Source organism: Drosophila bipectinata, chromosome 2L (genome assembly GCF_030179905.1).
Source record: "Drosophila bipectinata strain 14024-0381.07 chromosome 2L, DbipHiC1v2, whole genome shotgun sequence".
Lineage (NCBI taxonomy): Eukaryota > Metazoa > Arthropoda > Insecta > Diptera > Drosophilidae > Drosophila > Drosophila bipectinata.
In genome coordinates, this window is record NC_091736.1 from 2,793,745 (window position 1) to 2,812,966 (window position 19,222).

At 39.8% G+C, this 19,222-nt stretch overlaps 1 protein-coding gene across 1 annotated transcript; it reads right to left on the minus strand.

Annotated features, from left to right (window-relative positions):
* Positions 1-8,579: 8,579 nt before the first annotated feature.
* On the minus strand, positions 8,580-10,393 carry Or30a (Odorant receptor 30a). Its single transcript, XM_017239986.3, has 7 exons — positions 9,847-10,393; positions 9,653-9,791; positions 9,332-9,602; positions 9,179-9,278; positions 9,023-9,124; positions 8,862-8,969; positions 8,580-8,806 (listed from the first exon to the last, which is right to left on the minus strand). The coding sequence occupies exons 1-7, from the start codon at positions 10,201-10,203 to the stop codon at positions 8,705-8,707; spliced, it is 1,179 nt and encodes a 392-aa protein (XP_017095475.3). The 5' UTR covers positions 10,204-10,393; the 3' UTR covers positions 8,580-8,704.
* Positions 10,394-19,222: the final 8,829 nt, after the last annotated feature.

Here is a 19,222-nt window from a genome sequence, read left to right on the forward strand (position 1 = left end):
TTTTTTTTATTATTTGGGTACCTTTTGTATCTACACCTCACATACCAACTCGCATTCCTTGGCCGCCTACCTGCCTATTCTTGGCTCACAGGTAGCCGAGATACACTCAATGAAAAACTCTCATAATCTTATTAGAATTCGTTCGAGGCTCGAGAATAATTTGGATTCGGACAGAAAAAAGGGTTCTCATTTCATTAAAATGATTTCGGTGTTCGTCGGCATTCCTTTAGTCTCTCACTGATATTGACGCCCGTCAGTCTATTGAATCTTTTCAATAATAATTTGTTTTTTATTTCGACTGGCCACTGACATCTGAAAAGGTGTCCGAAGAGGCTGACTCATGACTCATGAGTTCCCCGAAAGCGACGGAGATAATATCTTCGATGATGCCGATACAGCAAGAGGACTTTTTTGAATAATTGATTAATCGCTCTCGACAAAAACCACAAAATGAATTTTGAAAGATACAAATTCGTGTTTCGATGCAGTTTCAATTGCCAATTTCGAAGATAGCTGCAATAAATTCTCAAATTTCATGGCATACTTTTAAGTGGCCGTAAATATTGGATGACAAACATTCGGCTAGATGCACTTTTAGGCGGTCTCCGATAATATTCCCCACCCAGAAATGTTCAGCTAAACGAAAACTTGGAACGTGATAGTTAGATGTACCATCAAACGGGGCGTGGCAGGGACCCAGAAGCGTGCCTAAGTGCCGCTTGTCTAGACTGTTCAGCCAGCAAATGTCAAATGAAATAAATTTCAACTCGCTTTGCAACTAGCAAGGTAAATATTAGTGAGTAATTGGAAAGGCTTTCAGGAGTGCTTAGGTGGAAGGAGCGATGGGAAACCATGGCTAAACCAGAGTCATTGTTATTTGTTGTGGGTTTTTTTTTGCAAAAAGCAGAAAAGTGAGCGATCTTTGAGAGTCTGGCATTCCAGACATTCCTGAATTGGGATTTAACGAAGCAAATCAAAAGAAGTAAACATTAAAGGAGTAAGAAGTTTAGAGGAAGCTCTTCAATACACTCTATTTATGAGCCAAAAAAAGAAATTAGATATTTCATGACTAGGTTTGAAAATAGTAAAGTTTCTTAAATTTAAATTTAAAATTTAAATTTAATTTTCCTCTCAGATAAGTGTATTTAAGTTCTAGACATTTTTTTCTGAGCCCTTTTTTCTTTCCTGCTTTTTTCGACCTTCATGTTCTATCCCCTTTCTTGGGGAAAGCCTTCCAGCCATCATTCAAAGGCCTCAGCTCCATTTGGCGTTAATTAGTTTGGTAAGGCTGCGGGCGTGCGACTTTCACCAATCATTTACAACAGCAGCACTCCGTTTCCTTGGCCCTTTCCACTCATCAGCAAATCCGAGGCTGCTTGGCCATTTTTTTTCTTTTCGTAGCCAAAACAATTTTCATTAACAGTCAGACGCCGTCATCGACAGTTGCTGACATGCCTGGGCCCCTCTGAGGAATCCCCATCCCATGGCCAGTCCCCCCAGGCCTTGGCTGATTCCCGTTTCGTGTCGTTTCTCTGATTACACATTTTAACGCCATTTTTGGTGCAACTTTTTCTCTTCTGACTTGCCCGTTAACCCCTTTAGGCCAACAGAAAGGGAAAAGTTTTTTTTTGTTGGTCGGGTGAGCAGAAAATGAAAAGAATCTCAATGAAGGGTTAACAAGGAAATTTGATTTATTTGATGAGTTTTTCTGTTTACCAAAAAAAGAGAAGCAAAGAAGCATTTAATGAGCATGAAAATGAAGTTTCCAAAGGTTTTCGGAAAGAATTACAGAAAGGTCTAGCATCAGAAACTGACTAGAAACTGTAATTAATCAGGAAACTAGAAATTAAATGGCTAGTAAATTGGTAAGAGAGTAGTCAGGGGCAGAAGAAACATTAAACTTTTTTAGTTTAATATAGAGCAAGCTTTTGGTTAAAAAGTCCAAGAACATATAACTTTTTCTGTTCACTTGGCAGATTTTTTATTTGTCTTATTTTATGGGTCCGATTGACAACTAAAAACTTTCTTTATTTTCGTTTTATCGTTGGCATTGTTTATGTATGTCGCATTACTGTCTTATCCGGCCAAGTCCTTTTAAGTAAAAGACATCCCAGTGTCAGGATTGGCATTTCAATGCACTCCGCCCTCAGCCAAGACTCTAATAAACAGGCGAAACATTGTGCTCACACTTCTAAATTCGAAATTCAATAAAAAGCTGAGAAAGCAAAGGGAAACTTTTCAGTGTCGACAACAAAGCCGCTGATTATCCAAGTAGCTTCCACATCCTCCGGCCTGTTGGGAGCCTGTTGGGGGCGTGTCAAGACAGCAAGTGACATGAATAATTCCCAAGTCGGTTGGGCTAACATATCCATGGCCGAACCCTTATTGTAATCACATTTGGCCAAACTCAAATGGAAGTTGTAAATTCAATTAGATTTAATTTACGCAACTTTTCAACGAACCAAAACGAAAGGAAGCGAATGAATGGGAGGAGGCTGGGGAATGCTTGGAGAAAAAAGCAAAACTTCAGACTCAAACTTTTACTTAGTCAGGTAGCTGCTGCGTATAATTAACTAAGAATACGCAGTCTTAAAGTTTGAGCAAACTCTAACAAGTCTGCCCCAACGTCAAATGTCAAGTGAGTGTCTGTCATTAAATGTGCAAAAATTGCAAAACTTTTCTCATATAAAAAGCATATTAAATCATTTTTATGGCAACATTTCTTGGTTTTTTAGTTTAAGGATACCCTGTTTCCACCTGTTTACATTGTTCTACGCTTTTTCTCAGCTCTGTTTTTTATGAGCCTCTCACTCTCCTTGCTTTTATGCGCCATTTGGCGCGGCTCGTTTAGTTCCAGCTCCACGGTCTAGGCCTTTACTTGTCCCACGGTGCGTATGAGTCATATTTTTATGATGAATGAATCTAGAGTTATAGTTCATTTAGAGAATTATGAGTGAGATGTTTATGACCACTCTTCAACCATATTTACAGTTATACGTCAGCCATCTAATATGTATATTTTTATGGGGGCGTTGAGGAGATTATCACCGGGAAAAGTAATCTAAGCTGTAAGTTGCATTATAGTTTAATGGTAGATGTTCAAACTGTGGGTGCAAATTAAATTTTAAGAGTACCTCTGCTTTGTGAAAAGTTACACACTGCGTATGAGTAATATTTTTTCCTTTTTCCGCAACCAACTGGAATGTATGAAGGGATATGCTGTTCAATCTAGGACATTTCTTCCTATGCATTTAAAAAGTTTTAAAAGTAAAACGATGGCCATATCTTGGCCAAAAATCATCCAATTCTACTGAGGAACACCTTAAACGATTTGTAGATTAATTATCTGTAAATCTGCATCAAAATCTACAAACAAAATATTTTTTAGATTTTTTGTCAAATTTCTTGATTTTTCCTTGAAAATCCTGAAAAATGCATGGGGGCACAGTTCGCCCCACCGCGATAGCCATATCTTGGCCAAAAATCATCCGATTCCACTGAGGCACACCTTAAACGATTTGTAGATCAATTCTCTGCCAATCTGCATCAAAATCTACAAACAAAATATTTTTTAGATTTTTTGTCAAATTTTCTGATGGACCCCCTACGAAATCCTGAAAAATGCATGGGGGCACAGTTCGGCCCACCGCGATGGCCATATCTTGACCAAAAATCATCCGATTCTACTGAGGCATACCTTAAACGATTTGTAGATTAATTATCTGTAAACCTGCATCAAAATCTACAAACAAAATATTTTTTAGATTTTTTGTCAAATTTCTTGATGGGTCCCCTTGAAAATCCTGAAAAATGCATGGGGCACAGTTCGGCCCACCGCGATGGCCATATCTGGGCCAAAAATCATCCGATTCTACTGGGGAACACCTTAAACGATTTGTAGATCAATTCTCTGCCAATCTGCATCAAAATCTACAAACAAAATATTTTTTAGATTTTTTGTCAAATTTTCTGATGGACCCCCTACGAAATCCTGAAAAATGCATGGGGGCACAGTTCGGCCCACCGCGATGGCCATATCTTGGCCAAAAATCATCCGATTCTACTGAGGCATACCTTAAACGATTTGTAGATTAATTATCTGTAAACCTGCATCAAAATCTACAAACAAAATATTTTTTAGATTTTTTGTCAAATTTTCTGATGGACCCCCTACGAAATCCTGAAAAATGCATGGGGGCACAGTTCGGCCCACCGCGATGGCCATATCTTGGCCAAAAATCATCCGATTCTACTGAGGCATACCTTAAACGATTTGTAGATTAATTATCTGTAAACCTGCATCAAAATCTACAAACAAAATATTTTTTAGATTTTTTGTCAAATTTCTTGATGGGTCCCCTTGAAAATCCTGAAAAATGCATGGGGGCACAGTTCGGCCCACCGCGATGGCCATATCTGGGCCAAAAATCATCCGATTCTACTGGGGAACACCTTAAACGATTTGTAGATCAATTCTCAAGATTTTGTTTTTCAAGATTTCCAAGGGGGTCCATCGGGAAAAGAGCCAAAAAACCCCTAAAATGTGGACGTGTAGAAGTTATTGAACTTTAGGCAGCTCTTTAAAATTGCAGGGTTCTTTAAGAAAGTCAAAAAACTACCCTGATCAAGTATGTAAGGACGTTTTTTCCATCTTATATATATAGACATCTCTTTACATAGCAAGTGAATTATCATAAGCAGTCACGTCAAGTGTTTGGCAAACTGGCAAACTGCTGCAGTGAAATTTCCACAGAGAGTGCAAAATAATCGGAATGCAAAATAGTTTCGCCAGCAGCAGCTGGGACCAAAAAAAGTGAACTTGACATTTGACATGTGACAGCGACTGTGACAGCCAGACAAATAAAATGTAAACAAAACAAAGGCCGAAATGCTGAGCTCCAAACCGAAATGAACAAAAAAACATCAGGCAGCAGTTGACAGCTTCATAATTTGGTGAAAAGTTTTACCGCACTATTCAGGACTAAAATCCAACTCCTTCCAAAGAAAAAATGGTGGAAAAATGTTAATTAACAACCAGCTAACACGACTGTACCCTTTTTGAGAGAATTCAAGGTTACCATTAGCTAATTGGCCAAATGTGGCGTGACAAAATGAGCTGGAAAATGTCAGCATGCAAAAGCTGTTAAAAATATTTATGATATGCCAGATAAGGATTAGCCAGTTATTATTAAAACCCTTAAAGCCTTAGCTCCAAAGTAGCTTTAACACTGGAGTGTGAACATTACTTTTAGGTTTTTCTTAGCCCAAGGCTCCTCTCAATATAATATTTAAATTAGAATTGAAATGTTAAAAAGGCACGGAGGCCAGCAAACGGCACCAGGCTCATTGGCCATGACGGTGATAATCTACCCCAGAGACTAAACAGGCTCTGGGAAAAAATAAGGAAGGAGCCAGGACAAAATGCAAAACGACAGCCGACAACAAAGTGTCAAAGCTGCCAGACAACCGCCAGGAAGAAAAGATATAACCAACATTTTGTTAGACAACCGGCTGGAGAATGAAATGCATAATAAAAATTGTAGGAAACAAGTAGAGAGAAGTAAACCGCATGATAATCAAATTGGAAAGCCTCAAAGTAACTCCAAGAAAGGAGAGAAAAGAAAGTGTGGTAAGAAAAGCCTTTGAAAGTGATTGGCAATAGAATATATTTAAGGCAGGGAACATTGGCTAACATTGATTTCATTTGGTTAACAATACCACAAAGTGGCTACTTAAAAAAAAGGAGTTCTTTTAAATTCTAGAATCCAACTTAAAGTCAACTCGGACAATCCAATCCAGTTGTATAATTCCTTTTGACCAAAGGCCTTTATTTCTGGAGTGTCACAATCCTAGACAACCTATCCTATCCGTTTACTACAGAGTTTCAAAACCTTTTATGCTGCAACTGGCCAGCAGCCAACTCGACACTGTTCCAAATACGATGAAAATTAAACAAGAGTCTACCCAGTGCCTACCAAAGGAGGACCTTTTCGGTCCGACTCTGCCTGGTCACGCACTCTCGTTTGGCATTCATAAATCGCTTACCAAACTGAAATCTTAATCAGATTTGTGCAGCAGCAACTCTGATGGCATTTGGCAGATCCTGCCGACCTGTCCGGGCCATAAATAGCAATTTGCCGGGCAATCTGCGCTCCGGGGCAGAATTAAGTGCGTTTTATTGGAGAATTTGCGAGCCACTTTGATTTTGATTGGCAGGTAGGCTCTGGAACTTTGAATGGAGCTCGTCGAAATTCCTGCTGCAATTCAAATGCCTTAACTAATTTCATTAGTCTGTATACACAACATTCTCGTAGACCAGCTGTTTAGCCAGTTAATTAAATTTGATTTGGCCAAACACAAAGCTGGCGAGCCATCAATTATGAAGGATGTAGTGCAGTTCGTGCTTTTAGTTTCAATTACACTTGCATTGGAAACCGAAATGATCAATTGAATATTCAGGATATGCTCTAATGGAAAATGTTGATACTTAGTCAACTCCCAGGGTTAGAAATACATAGTAGAAGAGAGAGTCGAACGATAGGCTGTGGGATTAATAAATCATTAAAGCAATTCAAGTCAAAGTGGCCCCCTTAAAGTAAAAACTTTTCCTTTAATTTAATTCTTAAATAAAGAAAAAGAACCCATTAGTTTTGTACAATTTTGTCCACCCCCGTCAGAACTTTCTGCCACTGCAGGCAAACATCATAAAACCCTTGAAAGGTTTTCTTCTGCCACCCTCTTAGGACAGAAAAGAATAAAACACAAAACACTTGACCGCCTGACCTAAATTTCCCAACCAGAGCAGGATCAACGACTTTCGTCGACTGTCCTGTACCCTTAGGTCAAAAGTCAAATGTCAACAAAAATGAGCGAAGGCGGACAAGGAAAATGTTTTAAAAATTCCAACACGTAGGCAATTTCTGGATGATGCGCATAAAACAAGCAACCCGGAGTCGAGGGCCCGAGAACTATGAGAGCAAACTCACGTGTGGGGGCGGAGAACCAAGAATTTCCGCAAAAATATAAAGGGTTAGATCTGAGTCGCCTCATTAGACACTCCGGCAGCGGCAGCAGCAGCAGAACCAGTAGTCATGATTTCCACTCTGGCAATCTTCTCACATAACTTGGCCCGAGGCGAGAATTGACGTAAATTGATTTGAGCCTTGATAAATTTCAAATGCCTTTGCAACTCCACCACCTGCCTGGAAAATTAAAGATTGCCGCCGCCGGAGCAGCCTTCCCTTCTGCTTTTTGGCTGTTTAGTGTTTGATAAGCTTCATGCTGGCACGTACCACATTTTAGCACACTATTTGGGATGCGAATGCGGATGCGGGTATACCATCCGCCCTAGAAATGTGTCAATTTGGCGTCAAAGACATTGACGGAGCAACAACATGTTTACATTAGCAATAAAACAGGCGCAGTACCAGCCGAATTTCAAGACTGCCAGGGCTGCCAGGCGGAAGCAGAAATCCAGAGGTGTTTGCCCGACTCACGTATTGATGGAATTAGGGGGAGTCGAGAGCCTCCGAGCTGTGTTCCCCCTACCCAGACCAGCCAGACAATAACTATAATTGTCGCATCAGCATTTTTTCCGGTCTTAGCCTCAGCCTCGGAGCCAAAACGAGCCTGGGAAGGAGGTAAATTCCATTAAACAGACTCGGAATCAGACGGAGACACAGACAGAGATGCCTGAAGGCTCGTCAAGCGATTCCATTTGTAAGTCTGCCCCCAGACTTCTGCTTCCCAGCAGCCTACAGTCTGAGGATTGTGGATGATGCCAGGATACTGGTTGAGCTGTGAGGGGCATATAAAAAAATTCTTGAATTAAAGTCAATTTGAAGACGAGTCAAATGATGATGATGGGGCCACGAAGTGAAAGTTAATGCTGATTAGGAAAATTGAAGCTATAATATTCGGAGGAAATCGGGAAAACAAGCTACATAAATAATGATGATGTCTTGAAAGCATAGGTTTCAAGTCAGGATTAGAAATTTTATAATCTATACTTACGTGGCTTAATGGAAACTGCACCAAGACTCAATTGAATCGATAACTTCAGGTTGCCTTACTTTGGCACTTTCCTATAAGCTCTAACGCTGCACAACAACCCCATACATTGCTCCATTACCCTCCTTTTTTTGGGCCAAACAATCGAGTTTCCAATTTCCAGCATTAATTAACAATTGGTTTGGATGGCACTCGGAGCTGGAATTTGTAAGCCATACCAGACACAATAGCCAACAGAGAAAGGGAGCCAGCTGGCAGTGGCCTGGGCAACGTTTATTTTACGAGAACATTTTAATCTAATTTAGCACACTTTAGATTTATATTTGCTTAAATAGAAGTTATCTGAATGGCACGTGCCGGGCATAAGAAAATAGCAACAACAATGGAAGGCGCTGGTGGTCAGTGGCCGACAACAGGGCCCAGAGAATTGGCCAAAAGGCCAACAAAGGATCCGCAGAAGCAATTTTATTATAGTTTATTTCGTTGGTCGTTGGTCCTTTGGAATATTTCGGAGACGTGTTGCAGTGCTGGCTCTAGCTCGAATGCAATTGCAGCATCCTGTCCCCCAAGCCCCTTCTACAAACACAATTTCCTTTAGTGCAGGACGTTTACTACTTAAATGCAATCAATTGTGGCAATTGGTCGTCCCTTTAAGTCTGCCCAAGGATGGTCTAACCTTGTAATCGAGTTTTTCTTAGCCATAAACGCGTCTCAGTAGGGTGAAAAAGGAGTAGATGGCGTTCAACAGCGACTGCAACATTTTCAGATTCATGGGGTAGGTGCCCCCCACGAGAATCTGAAAAGCAAATAATGGCTAATAATACAATCTCAAGATGTTGAAAGAACCTCACCGCCAAAGGCTTTTGTGAACGCATTATGAGGAACTTCAAAGTCTTTTGTGTATCCACATCGTAGTCCATCCAATTGCTCTCGTAGGCAGCAATGGCAATTTCAAAGCTCTGAAAGGAAGTTCAATTGGTTTCCTTCAAGGAAATCTTTGGGGAATTCTTACTTGAAAGAATAGCTCGTTGGCCACATAGTAGAGCACCACACTGTTGGCAAATATCATAAGAATATAGGCAATGACAATCACGGTCTGGGCAATGGTTTGGGCCTGAAAGGATGCCAATTAATTAGTTTTTTGATTCAAACGAGTAATTATACCCACAATTATAAGGGAGAAGAGTAAAACACATAGCATGGCACCAAAGCATAGAAACTCTACCAAATGGAGATGAGTATTCAAGGCATTCATGGAGTCTACTAATCTACAAAAATAGATTTAATAATTTTAAAAATTAAGAGTAGTTAAGAAGCTTACCCGCTCAACTTTAGCTGATATCTTATGCACCATATGATTTCCCTTCGAACTTGTGTTTCTTTCAGCTTTTCCAAGCTTCTCAGCTTGTGTTGCAGCACTCGACACATTAATATGGCAAAAAGGGTAAAGGTCACCACCATATTGGTATAGGGAATGTACATGCAACAGCCCATGGGAGCCATAATGGCTTGAATTACAAAGAACACCTCATAGAAGGGCGAGGCATATTTGTACTCATCAATTAGGGGCAAGTACATTCCATAGGGAAGAACTAAAAAAATGAATATTAATAACTAGAAATAAAACAGGGAAAATAGTCACCTCTTTCTGAACCAAAAATGGGATAGGTTACAAAGCCTATGCAAGTGCAAGTGCCCATCATAAGGTTTATTCTTCCTATGAAGTTAGACATTCGAGTAGTTTCCTCAACTAAATTGGCAATAACAGGATCATCAGATTCCTAAGAGATTGGCAGGATAATCAGGATAGTAAAAAAAACTGTTAAAATGTCTTACCAATAACTGAATGTAGTAGGACTTGAGTACTTCTATAAATTTCTCATAACTCGACCGCTGGACACACAATAGAACACCTCTAACAACAGTATTTGTAAACAACACAGCCAGATATACATTCCTGATGATAAAATCCAAGGGTTCAGTACTCAGATATATGTCCACATACTGAGTACTGTTTATGATCATATAGGGAGCCATGGCCATGTAGCGACGCCAATTGTGAACAAAGAGATACGACCAGAACTTCATGAGCTTCAAGGTGTTGCCAAAAAGAGGCATATTCACAGTATCCATCGATTTTAAGTCCATACTGATAGGTGTAAGGTCCTCTGAGGTGTGAATTACCCAGAACATATCACCTTTGTTTTATAGATATCCGAAGATATTCAAGCCACCCCTTATTATGGCTTTATTATTGGCCCTAATTAATGGGTTTACGTTGTTATCGAGGGCGGGAATATGTGTTAATTAGTGCCCTGAGTGTAGTTATTAGAGGTGTTTGTACGACAATTGAATTTAAAGGGGAGATGGATATTGAAGCCAGCTTTAAATTAAAACTTTTTGTAACTATTTAAAGCTTGCCGCAGGAATAACAGACTAAACAACTTCATTTTTCATGGCCGCCTCTTCGTAGTCCGATACAAAATCTTAATCGCTGGCAATTTGTCTGGTTTTTGGCCAAAGGAACCCTTAGAAAAGGCAGAAACCTCAAGACCAACCCCAAGCAAACAAAAGGCCTTCGAAGGCCAACCTTTTTCATCGACGACCCTACAACAAACCAACTACACATGTTGCAGACTCCCAATTCAGAGTGCCAATTACAAGTTGTAGACCCTCGACTTCTTTGAACTTTGAACTCACAGCACAGAAGGCATCCCAGTATTTATGGGATGGAAGCCGAATCATTTGTCATTAAGTTGCCTGGACGGGCGGGCACCTAAGGAATTTATTTTATTGCCAAGATTGCGAATCTTAATTGAGTTGCAATTGGAAAATATTTGTAGTGTGGACAATGGCACAGTAAATATGATATCAATCACACAAGTTATTAAAGAATAAGAAAACTTTCGTCTTAATTACATTCCAAAGATAAATTGCGTATACGCCCTGGTGTTGTTTATCCCGGAGCTTGGCTGTCACTTAAGCTTACTATCAAGGTGTTACTTACGCTTGATTTGCTTTATGATTCATGGGCACCGACCCCCCGTCCTCATGGTGGCCTGTCTGGCAGCTGTCTTAAAACGAAACTTAGTTAGTTAGTCGTTGTGTGAAAAGTGCACTGAACAAAAGTTTTCATGGCTTAAAGGAAGCTCTTCGCACGATGACGCCATGTATTTGGCAGTTAGTTTTTACGTCTGCCAATTATAATTTTAATTGGCAAAACGTGGCCATTAACGGAGCCAACTATAAAAGGCATTAAGGCTGCAAATGGCTTCAAATATTCACAACTTGCCGGAAAAATATCTTAATATTATCCGATATGCTTCAAGTGTTCTTCAACCCAAAAAAAAAATAAAGGAGAATTAGAGAAAAACAAGCTGCAGGGCACACCTTTTTGCGAAACCGGAAACTAACAAGCACAAAAAGGACGAAACAGTTGAACTTGTAGCTTGCAGCTCGTAGCTTGTATCTTGTATCTGGGATCTACGCCGGGGAAGCACTTAACACGCGTTATGAGGAGATGCCAAGGGCCGAGGTGGAAAATGCAAGAAACTTGCAACTTTTCCTAGCTGCTAAGTAGGAAAATCGCTCCAAGACAGCCAAGCGCCAGACAGGAGCTAAAAAACTAGTAGAACGGGCGCAACTACGTGTCATATGACAAGTGAAATGTGCGCAAAATTACTTGTTTAGTTGCGGTTAAGACGCCTCAGACTGCCTCAGACCGTGTTTATGAAACCAACTACGAATGTTTGCATTTCTTGAGGTTTGCTTTATGAATTGTATAGCTAAGCGGGATGAGCATGCTAAGCATTTGCCTCAAAAACCTTGTAGAATTTAATAAATGAAAATGGGTTTTTGTTAAATTCAGTTTCTGCAATTTTTATGCCTTTCACGTGGCCAGCAGCCCTAAGGGTGGCCAGAAAGAGGAAAGTTTGTTCCACTTTTCTTTTTCTTTTCACTGTTTTGTTCATGTTTTTCCCAGTCTCAAGGAAACCTCGGGGGATGTCATTTTCAGGCGGCAAGTGTAAAAATTAAGCGCCAAGAGGGCGAGGCAATAAGTGAGATAAAATTACATGCGTGTGGGTATAGCGGGCTGGCTAAAAGTAATTGTAAAGTATGCTAAGAGGCGTGGCTTGACAGCCTCTAGAGATGCGTTTCCTTTCGGCAGGACACAAAGGAAATGTAGAACAAGGTTTCTTCGCCTCTTCATGTGGGTAATTAGACTGAGTCTTTCCGCCAAGAGTCGGCCAAAAGTGTCGGCCGGAATTAAAGACAAATTCATAACCATTCCTCCCTTTAAGAGAATGAATTTCCATTTTTTTGGCCTTCCATATAGAACGTGCTGAGAGATGTGACGAAACTTTTTCAATCTAAAATTATCAAAGTAAACATCAAAGTTGATACAGGAGCAAAAAGCTTCAACAAATTAGCAAAATGGTAGGAAAACTGAAGAGCCAACCGGGAAAAAAACTGTCAACATGAAAGGGACACGGGAAAAACTTTCCCGAGCCGAAACATAACAAACATTTTCTCACCTCATGAGTGGAATTTAAATTTTTGTCCCAAAGAATTTCCTCTCCTTTCACCAACTGTATGTGTGTTTGTCTGGGTATTTTTGTTAGCCTGTTATGTTTGTTACTCATACGCCCCGTGTGACGCTGGTGTCTGTAAAATTTCATATCAATTTCGTTGGGATTAAGTTATATTTTAGTGCTCGGCAAGGTGTTTATATAGCAAGTTGTGTGAGTTGCCTGCTGAGATTTCGAGCACGTGCTAGTCCTCAAGGCTTTCACACTTTTGTGAGCTCTGGGTTTTTTTCTTCTTTATTTTTTTTCCCAAGCAGAGTGGAAATTGTCGTTCAGAACAAAATATTGATACTGCCTCAAGAGCTTGGCAAAGACAAGAGAAATGTTTTTGGTTGAGGAAGCAATGTTTTTTTTAAAAGTTTTACTTAATTTTATTAAAAATATTGATTCTTGAGAACAAATACATTTTTTAAGGTATTCCTCTATAACTTCTTATGTGAATAACCAAATACATATATGGAAAGCCTTGTGTCTCATATCCACCTAGAAGCCTTTCAATATCTTTAAAATTCATTACATTTAATTTTATGCCCAAAAACTTTAACTAAACACTTTTGAATCACAATCCTCCCCTCTTTTTATAAATTTATTTTTATAGTACATCCACATCTGAGCTTCCACACGAACATATATATTTTTCCCCTTCTTTTTGCCGCATTGTCATTTCATCATTTTACTTAATTCAATGAGTTTAGTGACTTAAACTACACACATGTGAGTACGCACTTATGGTACTGTGACCCCCACAGTCCACCACCCCAACATGGACCCATGGATGTACAAATCATAAAAGTCATGACCCGGACAGTTCATAAAAAATGCGGCCCAGAGCAGCAATTGCCATACAAACAGGCGCATTACAGCAGAGTGAGGTGGGTATTACTTTTGGGGGAGTATGGAGACCCCAATTCTGAACACAAATCCCGATTCACAGCATGACCGGCATATAATTCAAACACGTACCAATACGAGGCGGAGGTACTACGTACATGTACAGACCTGGGCAAAACGATTTGGCCAACGGTAATCAGGCAATTTCATATGAATAAGTAAGCAGGCTATGCCGCCTGAGTGTATGCAATAAATTTCGTTGTATTACGAATGCTACGTCGGCGCTCCTTATGAAAATTTTAAAAGCCACCAAACTATGCACCCGGCTGTGATTGCTTCCATTCCAGCACTGGTTCAGTTTCAGTCCTTAGTTTCTTGTCCCTATACCAACTACGATGCCGAACAACAGCAAAATAGAAATTTATTACCAGGAAACGTGCAGGAGGAGGCCCAGTCAAGGTGTTTATTACTTATTTAGAGCGGCAGTGCCTGGGAAACTTTGGAGAAGAGGGGTCGAGCCGACTTCTTTCGAGATGTAGGGATAGCAAAAAATTGTGGAGAGAAGTAGAAACAGAATAGAAATTAAGATACCCTATAAATAAAGATTTTTCCAAATTTCTAAGACCTTTCAAGCCGCAAAAATCTTTTTTTAATTTGTGCTAAAAAATGGTTTAAGAGTTTCATCAAAATTAAAAAAAATAATCCTTAAAATCAAACCATCCTATAGCTAAAAGCCAGCATCGACAGGTAACAGGTACCTCTGGTTTTAAGCCCTCTCAGCGGGGCGGGAGTTCAGCTACTTGACGGGAACCCCACCGAGAGAGAACGTGCCTGAGGCTTTGGGGCTATCAAGTGGCAATCGAGGACCTCTCCGTGGACTGGAATATACGCACTGAGGCAAGGAGCGTGATCGTGAGGTAGCGACCTGCTGCCACTAAACATTTTAATTAGAAAATTTTGCACAGCCAGTTGAGCCGACCACAAATCCAATTATCAAGTAATTATGCATTTAATTTGGCACAGCGAGTATTGGTGAGGGGAATACGAGTAGCAGGGAGCTAGGCGAAAAGGGAGCAAAGCGGTGAAGTGGCTAACAGACTCTCATCCTGGGCGGCCATTAATGCAGATGGCTGGCCATCAAATCAGCTCAGCTCAACACTTTCAACAAACAAACATGCCCATGACTATGCAAAATAACAAAAACTTTTTGCCGCATAACTTCCAGCTCCAAGGCTTGAAAATTTCAATTTTGCGTGTGTGTGTGGGCTTACTGTACTATCTGGCGAGCAATTAAAAGTTTGTTCCATGTTTTGTCTGCCACCCAGACGCTTATTACAAATGTCGAGACCAGCCGCCGACCACAATCAAAGAGGTCAAGTGCAGTAGTCTGCAAGTGTTTTTCATGCAATTCGAGTCGAGTGTTTAATTTATGGCGCCCCGTCTTGTAATTGGCCCAGGTCGTGGTTCGGGGATTGAACAACTTTTATCCACCGTTGAGATTATATTTTCCCATTTTTTTATTGGTTAAAAATTCCCATAAAACTGTCAACATGCAAGCGTTTGTTTGCTGAACCAATAGGAAAATATTTGCCATTTCAATTCGAAAGGGGCTTACATTTTTTTCCACTTTTCTCTCTACGTTTTTTTTTTGGCAAAGACAGCCACAAAAAGTGACCCAAAATTTATGTGGTGACCTGGTTTAAAATCGGCTTACTGCAGTCCACAAATTTTTAGCTTTTTTCGAAAGAAATCCTCTATTAAATATTCCTTAAAAATCGATAGTTGAACTTCCTTGATTCGAAAAGGCCTGAAATCATGTTTATTTTTAGCTTAGTTCTGTCCTTGTTTTCTTTCGCCTTGGCACACATTCCAAGGACATAAATACAAAAATTTGCCTAGAAAGAAAAAGCTGAGGGAGGGCCTAACAAACTCTTCGTTTTCGTGTCGATTTTACGTCAGTTTTCTACGCAAGTCAGTCAATCAAGACCGAGAGCGGTGATTGTATTTCAAAAATAGTGTCCAAACTGCCAACTGAGCTTCCAATTTAAAGCTATGCATAATTTAGTTGGTTTTTATGAATTTTTTCAATAGAAACTGATTTTTAATAAATTTTAATCAAGTTTGTCAACTAGTTGTTTACTTTACTGGCGCTGTTGATGCAGCAATAAATCAATTTGCAACATTTGCATTAGCAATTAAAAGTTTTGCCTGAAATTCCATCAAAATACCAATGGTTGGTAAATATTTTATGCATATAATTTAATTACAAACATTTTACAAAATAAAAAAAAGTTCAATCCCTGTTTAATATGCGCAGACTCAGGTGCAGGCAGGTGGGTTCTCATGCATTTAAATTAGTTACATGCATTTTTCATTAGCCTGAATCAGGGAACAATTTTTCAGCTGACAGGGCAAATATTTTAGCCCATCTGTATAGCTTTTAAAGGGCATGGAAAAAGTGAAATATTCAAGGGAAAAACTCACTATGTATCTTAAAGATCTGCCAACACCTTAGAATCTGATTTTCCGAACTCAATCAATCAATATCAGGCCAGAGGCAGACGCACACATCCGATGTGTCAAGTACTTTCTTCGGCCTGGACTGGACTTCTGTCCCACTTATACAACATATTTGAGGGCGCAACTATTTAGTCAACCTAAATCCACAAGAAAAGTACATAGAGAAACAGAGGAAAAAACCAAGGCAGCTCATCAATAAGCCAGTCCAATAAACAGGATGTATGCTCCAAGGCGCAGGCAGACACAGGATTTGCCTCAACCCTCCCGGCAACTGGGAGCCCAACTCCTCAATCAGGGCGGCCAAGTGGAAAATGCCTTGGCACAGCGCCCTCTGACACCTTGTTAGCCGAAGATAGACAACCGGGCCAGAAGACTTATTAACATTTAGATGAAATGCCATACAACTGGCCCAGAAACCGACGGGACGTACAAAGCCAAGGAGTCTGGGCCTTTGGTTTGCTTACTTTTTTTTTTTGCATTTGAATGCCGCAAAACTGGCTATGAACTCGGTTTGCTTTTATTTTTGTGATTTAATTTACGGGCTTAATGGAAGGTAGCTCCCGACTTCTATTTGATTGCCAAATAATTTGCATTGACTAATGAAAGCGAAAACTCAGTGAAGAACAAAGGATAACTTTGCAGCATAGAATGAGCGGTGTGAGAACTTTAAAGTTCCACTTGGTACTTATTACTCTGACAGCTCCACTTCCACTTCCGACAGAAAGTTGACAAAATCTGAAAATTACTTCCCCCGGGGCCGAGAGACAATTGTCGAGCCAGACAATTGAGCCAATTGTCTCAATTTCTTGTTTCCCATTGTTGGCCATTGTCTCGGCTTTGTTTTATTTTTAGCCAGCATCGTATATTGTTTGGTTTCATTTTGATTTTGTTTAACCAGGAAATGCTAATTTGGCCCCTAAATTCCCCAGGATTAGTTCAAGAGCGAGTACAGAGTTGGCCAGAATACCACTCTCATTAGCCATGCACTCAACGTGCTAATGAGCTCGCTTTTGGCCCCGACGAGTGGCCAATAAAAGTGTAACAAGAATTGCATGATTAGTGTAAATGCCTCGCCATAAAACGGCCAAACAAAACCGCAGAAAAAAAAAAAAACACATGTGAGCGTTGGCCTGGTCAGGATTATTTGGCCAGGCCAAGAAAATAAACGAAGCTCCCGAAATAGAAGTAGGAGTAGGCATAGACTAAGCTGCAAATAAAAGAAATATATACAAAGAAAATCGCTTAAGACAGCAAAAGTGTAAGAAAGTGTTGGCCATAGAAGGCTCTGCAAGGAGCTACTTCTTATTATTATTTTTTTATGGTTAAAATTACTCTTAAAAGGTCTACATTTGATAATAAAATAACCTTAAATAAACTATATATTTTACTAAAATATTTTATTTGTATTCTTCAACTCTCAACCAATCCTGTGTAGGGTACCTAAAGCTTAACCACAAATCTCTGGTTAAATAATGAACTCGAGTAATAGAGTGATCTCTCGTTTTTGCTTTAACCGCTCTAACTAAATCTAGATTCTGGATATTCCGCAGAATAAAACCAAATGTGTGAGCACAATAATCGTAAATATGCAAGTGAAGCAAAAGTAAACGTTTTCTGGATAAACTAAAAGATAAACGAGAAGCCACGAATGTACCTTTGAGAACACTTTATTTCAATGAATGGTTTATGGCAACTCCTTCGTAGAGTGGCTGGCTAGTCGAGTTTTTGGCTCGGTGGCCAGATAACTTTGCTGTGTTTTCTTAATAAAACAATAAATCCCGCATCCTAGCCTGACAGAAATAAACTCTCTTTGTTATTTATATTAAAATAAAAGAAATTACGCTCAAGTCATGCGTTTGCCACATAAACAAGTACCACAATCTGGAAAAGTGGCCGAGAGCATGGGTGCGTGGGTGTATTATTTGCTTACATTGTGGTTTCCTGTGCGAGTTTCTCATGTCTGGTGCGTTTCCTTTTTGGCTCTTCCCCTAGCCAAAGCCCCACCAATCAATCTTTATCAAGTGCGCTAATTATACGCATTAATAATGACAGCTAGCAGGGCGCAAAGATTGACTTTGGGGGTTCAGGGAACAGCAGCACGCACCACACGTCGTATACTTGATGTCTTAAAGATTTTACTCGATGGTGGTGCTTAAAATGTGGCACAGTTTGGTTCTTTCTTTTTAAATAATCCCTACAGAACAAAAAAATGCAAGAAATAAGTAAGCTGTAAGGAATATTCAACTGTTATCCTTTTGTATTTACAAGTGCCGACAGCCTCGAGGAAAGAAAATAATTTTTACGTGTGAAAGGATACAAAAACGACAACCAGGAACCACTGCAGACTTGGTCAGAAATAAAATAATGTAAAACCATTCCACAACCAGGCCAGGACAGCAGTTAAAGCCACAAAGGAGCAGGGCAGGAGAAAATAACTTGCAATTAGTTGCTGTCAGTGGCTGTGGCAGGATGCGAAAATATTTCTCCTGAAAATGTAAAGCCTGAACTGGCATACTTATTGCATGGTATGAGAGTCACATTCTGTGTGTTTATTTTGCCTTGAACTTGAGCTTGAACGAGGCTTAACCCTGGCATTGGAAAATGCTGGATTTCAGAAGTAAATTGAATTCTGAGAGGAAACGGAAATTCCATTTGGCATAATGAAAATCAATGGACGGATTTTGCTTTTCCTCTACCCATCTCTGATTTCAGCAAAGGACTCAGGAAGAGACAGAAAATCGTTTAAAAATTCGGAAAAGTGTCTCCATTAAAGCAACTTTACTCTAGCCATGTTGCAAACATGTTTATTTACCATATAAGCTGTTCCAAGCACATCTAATCTATGCATAATTATTATGAAAATATCCCGAAGCTTATGCGCTCGGCACACCTGCGTCTTGGCCAAAAAGTAAAAGGCTTAGGGCCAAAAGAGACCTCAACCACAGGCGGAGGCTCATTATTATGCACAAGCTGTACCCAAGCTGAAAATTACATTTTGATGTCCTACATCGTTGAGTTTTGTTGATATTTTAATGGATTTGCTATCGAGAAAATTTCCGTAGCCTGAAGCCTGTCACATTGAATTTGCTTTTTGAATTGTGTATGAATCTAACCGCAGGGGAAATCTATAGACACGTAACAGGATTCCTTGTGCAAACAAAATTTATAAAAAATAAAAATGTGAAAGCATTTGCTGCGGATTTAGGGACCTTTAACATGTGTCAAATTCAGACAACCTAAATAAAAAACCAGGACCCCCACTAATCCCCTCTAAT

What these genes read in the sequence shown, in the direction of transcription:
- Or30a (XM_017239986.3), bottom strand. Translation starts at nt 10,203, where the DNA reads ATGTTCTGGGTAATTCACACCTCAGAGGACCTTACACCTATCAGTATG. An exon ending in CCTACTACATTCAGTTATTG is followed by an intron (nt 9,792 to 9,846) that starts GTAAGACATTTT and finishes CCAATCTCTTAG; the next exon opens with GAATCTGATGATCCTGTTAT. An exon ending in CCAACGAGCTATTCTTTCAA is followed by an intron (nt 8,970 to 9,022) that starts GTAAGAATTCCC and finishes ACTTCCTTTCAG; the next exon opens with AGCTTTGAAATTGCCATTGC.